Consider the following 9,340-nt stretch of genomic DNA (forward strand, 5'->3'; position numbering starts at 1 on the left):
AGAAGAAACAAGCTTTCAGTTTTTATCGTGTGTGGCGACTAAATCATGCCCATATTAATAAGCACGTGTTGAAATTGAAGATGCATGCACTTTGCATTCAAATGAAGGATAAAATAGAAGACCATGTTCAGAAGATTCTATTTTTTGTCCAAAAATTAAACTTATTAGTCTGTCCACAAGTTTCAGTTTAATCCATACTTTATCTGGCAAGAAATTAAATTACATTATTCTAAAACTCAAACTATATACACCATATGTTATTTAGGGGCTGTTATTGGATAGATGATTTCTAATTCCATATGGAATTGTAAATTCTAGAAATCAAAAGACATGGATTTTGAAATAACATGTTTTATCCTTGGATTTGGATCCTTCTATTTTACACTTTCAAATCTATACAAATCCATTTAAAACATAATGTGGATTTTGAAATCCAAAAACAAATCATTAAATGAATAACATTGGATTTGAACAAGTATTTGCAAATCATAGAACCAATAACACATAATTTTGATAAGTATTTTAAAATCAATGATTGAATAACACATGATTTTTGGTTGGATTTCTAAATCCATTAAAATTATAGAACCAATAACCCCCTCTTATAATAGAAAAAGTGGATTACTCAAAATAAACTAAAACTTTTTCCTTTTCAACAGCTAATTTTCTTCAAATCATTAGTTATATAAAATAATCAAAATTGAAGTGTAGATTTAGGAACATAGATGCATGCTCTCTTTGACCAAACAAAAAAAAGATGCATGCTCTCTTTAGTTAGTTGAGTTTAATTATAGAGTGTTGCTGGTTTTGGAAAGATCAGCCTTTTTCATAAAAAGAACGTTTTAACAGAAAATTCGGTAAAAAAAAATTAATCATTTGATGCCAAAAAAATATCAAAAGATTCCAAAAAAAGAAAACAAGCAAAAAAATTTAAACGAAAAAAACCTCAATCGCTTTCCTTTTAGCAAGTTGAGCCATTATTTATATATAGAATACTATACCAACTACTAGATTTGCTGGTTTTTAATAATTTCGCAATCAAAATTTTACTTTCTTAATATTATTGATGATGAGTAGGGTTATTAAATAGCATGCATGTCTGGATTTTCCTGGTCGCGAAGAAGAAAAAAAAAGTTTTTGACCATCACATGAATTTAATATTCCCAAAAAAAAATATTGGGGTTTACCTTTGACCCTAGCAGACTAGGAGAGGAGGCTCGAACAAAAAGTAAGATTACAAAGATTAAAACAAAATAAAAAGAGAAGAGTGTGCATGCACCCGTCTCTCTTGCGCTACAGGCTTTTTTTAATTGTATTTTCAAGTTGCACGATATAAGCCAATTATATTTCAATGGTCCACCACTAATAGGATCATCCCACTAAATTAATTTTTTTTTTACCTAAATCTTGATATAATCACTTTTATTAGTTTGGTATATCCTATTAAACTTTTCATAATTATCTTTCTAAACCTTACTACTTTTTATAAGTATCACATATTTAGTCCCCTAAATTTCTTATTAATCCTGAATTGGTCAAATTCGAATATGCCTTCCCGCAAATTTGATGCTCGCCCATCGTATATGGACCAAAACTCTAGGAGACCAATTACGTAGCGCAAATGGTTTACACGTAAATAAACTAAATTCAAACCCTAGTTGTATTAACAACCTTCATAATATATGATTTTTTTTTTTTGCGAAATTACTTACATGGTCCAATTATTATATTGTTTAAATATATATATGTTCACGAAGTCACATGTGAGGATGAAAAGAAAGATTTTCTGTACGTGATCACGAAAAGAGTTTCCAATGTGGCAAGAAAAAGTTTTCTTTTTGTTCGTCAATACAAAAAAAGACAGTTAAAATTATTTGGTTGTCGAAGAAAGTGATTAAACGTAATGTTGTAATTATTCTCTTTTGTAATATCAATATAGAAAACCTTTTCTAACAAAAACAATGAAAAATCTTTATAAAAATATCGACCATCCAAAATATTGTTATGTACAAATAATTTTAAAACAAAAATTAAGAGCATATAGGCTGCATAGCTCCAACAGAATATAGCAATTTTGTTTGTGATAATGATATGACATTGTATGAACTATATATGAAGGGGTATGCACTTGGACATTTGAGTCATTATCAATCTAGTTTATTTGGAGTAAAACTTAGAATATCTCTATTATTTTTCTGCCTTCTTGCCGTACGTCCAACAATTTATTACTCTGCAAACTACCATGGCTTAATTAATTTATTCCCACGACTGTTTAACAAAAAGGACAAGTAATTGAATTTTATTGTTTATATAACACATGAGATTTATTAGTATGAAATTGTATGATTCGTTCTCAGATAATTTTAGATTCAGCAAATGTTTCCACGTTTTCTATAATTATTGTAGTAGCTACCATCTTCTCAGTTTTAAGTAACATTCTGATCCAAGATATATATTTTTTTCCACAATATTAATCTTGTAAATCACGGTAATTGTTTTCTTCATTCTATATACACATTAACACATAATTTGGTTGATGAAATGAAGATCACCAAAAAGCTATTACTCGCAGGGAGGGAGTGAGGGACCAAGCACGAGATTAATTAATCATCCCTGTTAATTAACACTCTAGCCTAGGCTAAAAACTTCCAAAGAATCCAAAGCGAATTGTCGCCGAGTGGTCCAATGATTTTTGTAGGCTTCGAATTCGAACCTTCTTATCTACCGTAAATTTATCGGACCTTCAAGTTGCATCCAAGACGACCCCACATTTGGTCCAATCAATCCTTTCTGATTACTGTATATATACGGGTATGCACCGTATGCTCATCTTTCTAGTTTCTACGTAAAACTATCATGCAACCAAATACAATGTAATCTTCTTACTTTTTTTTCTACTGAAAGGCTTAATATTTTCTCATTTATTGACAAATATTTGTAACATTTTCTTAAACAAATGAGCTGTCTTACGTAAAAAAAAACATGCACAAAGCGCCTTAATATAAACCTAAATGCCACCATGATTCCTTATTAATTTGTTCCATAAATTTTCTGTTAGGCTGAATAGCATAAATGCTTCAATTTAGAACTCGTCGTGACAATGTTAAAAACAAAAAAAACAAAACAAGATTGTTAGTACACGTTAAGTTTGACTATTTTATTACACATTTTTTTATTTCTATTTTATTTTGTCACAATTTTTTGTAATATTACTAAAGCAGTACTAATTTGTAGGTGATAATGCATGGAGATCGCGTATATGTGTGGACACCAAAAGATAAAGGGACAAGTCATAACAAGTGTTGAAAATACTTTTCTACCAGCAATTATAGTGAAGCAGAAGCTTTGGCCTTGTATACATTATATACGTAAATGCTGTAGAACTAGTTAAGGCTCCAATTATAGAGGTGGCGGCGATAAAACCTCAGCCAATTAATTCAAATTCTTGATCGTGTACGAAGCCAAAAAAACATCAAGTCAATTTCGTGAAGCGATTATTATTATATTATGTCGTAGTCAATCTTTAAGCCCTATAACAAACACTACCATTCAACAAAACATTTTACCAAAATATTCTTCATTTTTTTTTTTATTCTTCATTTTTTAGATCTCTCATTACCTTGTGAATTGTGATTACTATAGCTAGCCTCTATGTCTTAGAATGAATAATTGTACTATATTCAAAAATGGTGATCAAAGTGTCAGTATAACTCAATGATTATTAAGAATTTATATTTTACATATCCAGTCACGTACAGATCATTTCATCAAAGGGTTTATTTAAGTTACGTTGTACTAGCACTTTTATGGTCCACCGTGAACAATACTAGAAACATGTGAAAAAAAAAATAATAACAATGCATTAGATAAATAAATAAAATGCATGTTAAGACGTTGAAAAATCATTAGTTGTTCTTGGCTTTTAGTCGCATGTTTGACCCATTTAGCCGCATATTCTCTAATCATTATTGTCAGTTAAAACATACTTACAATTTAAACTTTTCAAGAGTTGTGATGGTAACATCTATTTTTTACTCTGCAAATGCCATATAAACGATTAAGCCGCATTTTTCGAATCTTAAAACCTTTTCAATTGTTGTTGTGATGCAATGTTGTATCAACGATTTAACTATTTAAGATACAATGTAGCAGTGTTTCTTTCATTAAAAATTCAACCTTCATAAATATGCAGTTCAATCTATATTTACAGTTTCCTTTTGTAGATTGAAGTTCAATCAAAACAGGGAATTAAAAAAAAAACCTCTAACCAAATCGAATTTACTTTGACAAACAAAAATTCTACGTTTTGATATTATTTTCCAAACCTTCAAATCTCTAATACAGCAGACTTTAGTTAAACAGCAAGAATTCTTCAATACATGTTAACGTTGATTTTGCATTCTTTTGGTACTTCAAGGAGTTTTAAATTAAACAGCAACTCTAGTAACGACCGAGAGATGTTCATGTTTGTTTGTAATTTGTATTGTACATTGAAGGCCAACGTGTCATTTACTTGTGCTGCTCTCATCTATTTTGTCGGAAACACGCCGCCGTACGTCATACCCTCAAACTTGGTCTTGTCCCACGTGGAACATTTCACCCACTTCTGTGTATCTCATTACAAACAATTATCTCTATAGATAGATCCTATTTCGTATTACCCCCTCACTCTCATTCTTTTATATTATTCAGCACCAATTATCTTTTCGCCGGCCCCATTTTGCGTTTTTATGATAAATGGTGATAGAGCATTCGGAGGCAGCCTAATTGTCATATTGGACCCAATTGAAATAAAATATATATTAAAATATTAATATTTTGAATAATAGCCCCTAAATTCAAATATCTAATCGGTTCATGTCTCTCGCTATATATATTTCCCAAACTTATTGCCACTGAAGAAATATGTCACAACACGAAAACCGTTAAGAAAAAATAATGCAAATGGAGTCTCAAGCTTCCTTCTTAAGTGGAGAGTTTTCCCCGGAGAACTCTTCTTCAAGCTCATGGAGCTCACAAGAATCATTCTTGTGGGAAGAGAGTTTCTTACATCAATCATTTGATCAATCCTTCCTTTTGTCTAGTACCCCTACTTACTACTCTGATGACTTCTTCACATTTGGATCATCAATCATCAAAGAAGAAGCCACCATAGCAGCCGAGGAGGAGGAGGAGGAGAAGTCATACAGAGGAGTGAGGAAACGGCCGTGGGGGAAGTATGCGGCCGAGATAAGAGACTCAACAAGGAAAGGGATAAGAGTATGGCTCGGGACGTTTGATACCGCGGAGGAGGCGGCTCTAGCTTATGATCAGGCGGCTTTTGCTTTGAAAGGCAGCCTCGCAGTACTCAATTTCCCTGTTGATGTCGTTAAAGAGTCTCTCAGGAAGATGGAGAATGTGAATCTTAACGATGGAGAGTCTCCGGTGATAACCTTGAAGAGAAAACACTCCATGAGAAACCGGCCTAGAGGAAAGAAGAAATCTTCTTCTTCTTCTTTGTTGACATCTTCTCCTTCTTCTTCCTCTTCTTCGTCTTCTTCTTCTTTGTCTTCAAGAAGTATAAAACAGAGTGTTGATGATACGACGCAACAAGAAAGTAATACAACACTTGTAGTTCTTGAGGATTTAGGTGCTGAATACTTAGAAGAGCTTATGAGATCATGTTCATGATCTTGATCAATTTTATTGTAATTTGAGTGAGCTCTGTTTTTTTATATAGTTTTCTCTTTATTTTTATCCGATGAAAGAGATGTGATGGCGATGTTGGAAGTGTATTAGACGTCAAGTCTTGCGGAAAAAAATCATGTATCATGTGTAATTGTATACATCTATCTCTCTTTACCGTAATGCTTAATTTCTTAATATTTATTTTATTCAATACTTTCTACGAAAACTGATCCGAGGGTTTTAAAATATAAAATCCAAAAATTCTCTCAACTATCCGAGGAAACAAAAAAAAAAAAAAAAAAAAAAAAAAAAAAAGTCAAATGAAACCTAGAATAAAAACTCTTATCACAGAAAAAAAAAAAAAAAAAAAGGCAAAGTCAAGTCAAGCTAGAAAGAAAAGTTAGTATATATATATTTTCTATGAAGTTTAAAGGAGCACATGCTGTGCATCCATATTCCCTTCCCTTGGTTACTTATTTGATGGGCTGAAATTTTTATCATCGAGATTTTGTGAGGTAGTTAACGATACGTCTGCATCCCAGCGGACTATGAACCGATCAACCTGCAGAATTTATAGTTGAATACGGAACAATTTTATGATCACATGAGAAGGGTTTGATATATTATGAACCTTAACGGCTTTAGCATTAACATGACCGAGCATAACTGATGTTATTTTCTCTGTATATAAAAGTTCATACGTATTCTCGTCGGAAGAAACTGTTCTAGCTGTCGTAGCTTCACGTTATCACGTATTCGATTAATAGCTATAATTAGCCACCTTGACAATGACACACTCGAAAGGATTGGATGTAAAAACTACGATAGTACGATCCAATCATATTTCTCTGTTATGCTTAGAGTGTAATGAGATTAAATTATGCCTTACGTCACTGATGATGTTTCTCCTTAGCATTATTAATACCATTTTATATCTCTACCTGTTTATGTCTTATACAGTATCTCGTACAAGTCTGTTTCAATATAAATGCTGTTCCGATAGTAGTTTTTATTTTATGTAAACAAAAAATAAATTGATTTATGAACATTCTTATGTTTAATTATTGTAGTTAAGGAAATAGACAGATTAGATGCTTTTGGTCAAATTTTACATTATTTTTCAAAGTGACACTTGTTACAAAATGAAAGGGGTGAACTCGAATAAATCTGCTCTAACCATAAAACACTTGGCAGAATTTAAACCGACTTCACTTGGGCTGAACTAACAACATTATTGGGTTTTACCAGAAAACGGCCCAACCGAAAACTAACCCTGAGCCGAAACGCACAGCTCAATCCTAGCTGTTGACTCGACGACCAAAAGTCAACAATCAAGAACTCAAAACTTATGTTTAAGACTAAAAGATGAACAATAATAGTTACTATGAAACGTTTTAGATTGTTTTTTTCTAAAAAAGACTAAAAGATGAACAATAATAGTTACTATGAAACGTTTTAGATTGTTTTTTAAAAAAAAAGACTAAAAGATGAACAATAATAGTTACTATGAAACGTTTTAGATTGTTTCTTTCAAAGGAAAAAGATGGAACTCTCACTCTTTCTCACATATAGAATAAAAAAACCCTAAAAAGGGGGAAGAACAGAGGCATAGCTACAAAGCCCACACTGCTAAAAGAACAAAAGTGCGAAAACGTTACTACTAATGTGATTATTAAAACATCCATAATTAAAAGTAATAACCAGCTAGATATGAAAAACGCATTAATCACTGGAGTAGCAGTGGTAGCCATTATTCATCGAAAGAGCTTCCATGTATTGTTTCTCCAACACTTCCATTACTCTGTCTGCTATGGCACTTGCATAAACACTTGATCCTTCACAAATCTGTTCATCACAATTAGTTACTCTAATACGGTCTTTTGAAACTGATATAAGGATTAAATTGAAAGATCTATGAGAATAACCTTGGTATTGAACAAGAAGCTGTGGTGTTCACCGATCTGTGCCCCAGCAACATGGTGAAGATCAAGCTGAAGCTGGTCAATGACTTTAGATACGAACAACAAACTATTGATTTTCTTCTTCTGCACGATCTTTATCGTTACTTCATCGTCTATGATACGTACATCAACCTCAGTGAACTTTGATTTCCTCTTGAGCCACGAGCATCTCAAGGCATTGTTCTTCTTATTGATCGAACTCTGTTCTACCACTTCGCTTTGAGCCTTGAAGTTCTCATCAACAACATCATCTCCTTCCCTGTTCCGCTGCTTTATTCTCTTCTTTTCCACTAGCAGCTTGAACTCATCGATCGTCCTTAACAACTCTTTGATGTAATCTATGGCTTCTCCCACGATTGATGCTCTGTCACTCTACATATACAATTAAAGGAAATAAGGGTTTTAGATTGTAAAGTTTTATTACTTGAAAGAGAAGTAATTAAAGTAGTAGATTAGTATGATGACCTTGGTTGGATTTGGAATTAGTTTCTTTAAGTCACCAAAGCGGTCTTTGAAGTGAACTCTTCTCTCGCGTTCGGTAGGGAAAATTTTCCGTTTTCTCGATCCTCTCCCTTTACGGTTAAGACCAACGTCGAGGTTGTTGTTTTCTTCATCATACAACAAATTCACACCTTGGTTTGTCTCAGCTTGATCTTGATCAACTCCAAGAAAAGTCGTCCCATTATTAGGATGCTGCAAAGGGAAATTCAGATGGAAGAGCGGGTCATAGGCAGAGACAGAGGAAGATGTCATGATGATGTCTTGGAGGCTAGGGTTAGCGAAAGGCGGAAGTGAGGATCTAGGCAGTTGCAAGAGACTGAGTAGGTCAGGAGTTGTATGGTTAGGACCTAGATTCACAAACTCTTGGTAACCATTGTCCCAGTTATTCGACTGTTGCGGATATGAGGAAGGATCTTGAAGTACAGTTTGGTGGTGCATTGAACTCTGGAATTGATGATGTTCACAGTTAGGAGGAGTAGCATTGATGTGAAGCTGAGCTGAGGCAGAGGCAGCTAGAGAAGAGTCTTGTGGGCTGAGGTGGAACTCAGAGAGATCTTCAAGACTGCAGTTGCTGTTGTTGTTGCTGCTACCGACGACCGTGATGGTTGGTGGTGGCTCGGCCGGAGAGACACTTCTCTCAGCCGTCAGTTCTGCCGGAGCATTTGGATCAAAACAACCAATTTCTTCATACATGCCTCCTCCTCCTTCCATGGTTTCAAAATCTGCAAACGTTTTACATAATAAGTTTGATTTCCGGTATAAATTATATATAGAGAGAGAACTTAATAGAACCTAAACTCGAACAAATCAGCTCTAACCATCTTTATAATATATTCTTGTAATAGTAATATATAAAGATCAGCTAAAAGTTATTAGAAAATGAAAAGACTAATGAAGAGAAGAGAAATATTCAGGTGTTAGTACCGTCGTTGGCTGATGAATATCTCTCCGAAGAACCTTTATTTTTATTTTTTCGATTAAAGCAATCAGAACTCACGCGAAGAAGAGAATTACAAAAACAAGTCTCTCTCTCTCTCTCTCTCTCTCTCTCTGGCTCTCTTTTTTTGAAAATGCCTATACGTTTGCAAATTGAGAGTACACAATAAAAAGAGAGGAAGGAAAGCTGATAAATTTTTTTATTTTTTAAAAAATAAATTGCATAGAATATACATCTGGCATTTATTTTGTGGTCGATGAGGGGACAAAAATGT

The 9,340-nt window shown here is 33.4% G+C and overlaps 2 protein-coding genes across 2 annotated transcripts; one reads left to right on the forward strand and one right to left on the reverse strand.

Annotated features, from left to right (window-relative positions):
• Window positions 4,840–5,847, forward strand: LOC104754775 (ethylene-responsive transcription factor ERF094-like). The gene has a single exon (XM_010477042.2). It carries the CDS (start codon window positions 4,939–4,941, stop codon window positions 5,668–5,670), a length of 732 nt encoding a protein of 243 aa, XP_010475344.1. The 5' UTR covers window positions 4,840–4,938; the 3' UTR covers window positions 5,671–5,847.
• LOC104754776 (transcription factor bHLH89-like) lies at window positions 7,205–9,178 on the reverse strand. Its single transcript, XM_010477043.1, has 4 exons — window positions 9,054–9,178; window positions 8,094–8,851; window positions 7,593–8,000; window positions 7,205–7,512 (listed from the first exon to the last, which is right to left on the reverse strand). Exons 2-4 carry the CDS (start codon window positions 8,838–8,840, stop codon window positions 7,390–7,392), a joined length of 1,278 nt encoding a protein of 425 aa, XP_010475345.1. The 5' UTR covers window positions 8,841–8,851; window positions 9,054–9,178; the 3' UTR covers window positions 7,205–7,389.

Source organism: Camelina sativa, chromosome 17 (assembly GCF_000633955.1).
Source record: "Camelina sativa cultivar DH55 chromosome 17, Cs, whole genome shotgun sequence".
Classification (NCBI taxonomy): Eukaryota; Viridiplantae; Streptophyta; class Magnoliopsida; order Brassicales; family Brassicaceae; genus Camelina; species Camelina sativa.

Excerpts from the sequence above, each read along its gene's own strand:
- LOC104754776 (XM_010477043.1), bottom strand. The coding sequence starts at position 8,840 with ATGGAAGGAGGAGGAGGCATGTATGAAGAAATTGGTTGTTTTGATCCA. Across the intron at positions 8,001-8,093 it reads TAATTCCAAATCCAACCAAG|AGTGACAGAGCATCAATCGT; the intron begins GTCATCATACTA and ends TTGTATATGTAG. Across the intron at positions 7,513-7,592 it reads GCTTCTTGTTCAATACCAAG|ATTTGTGAAGGATCAAGTGT; the intron begins GTTATTCTCATA and ends TGTGATGAACAG.
- LOC104754775 (XM_010477042.2), top strand. The coding sequence starts at position 4,939 with ATGCAAATGGAGTCTCAAGCTTCCTTCTTAAGTGGAGAGTTTTCCCCG.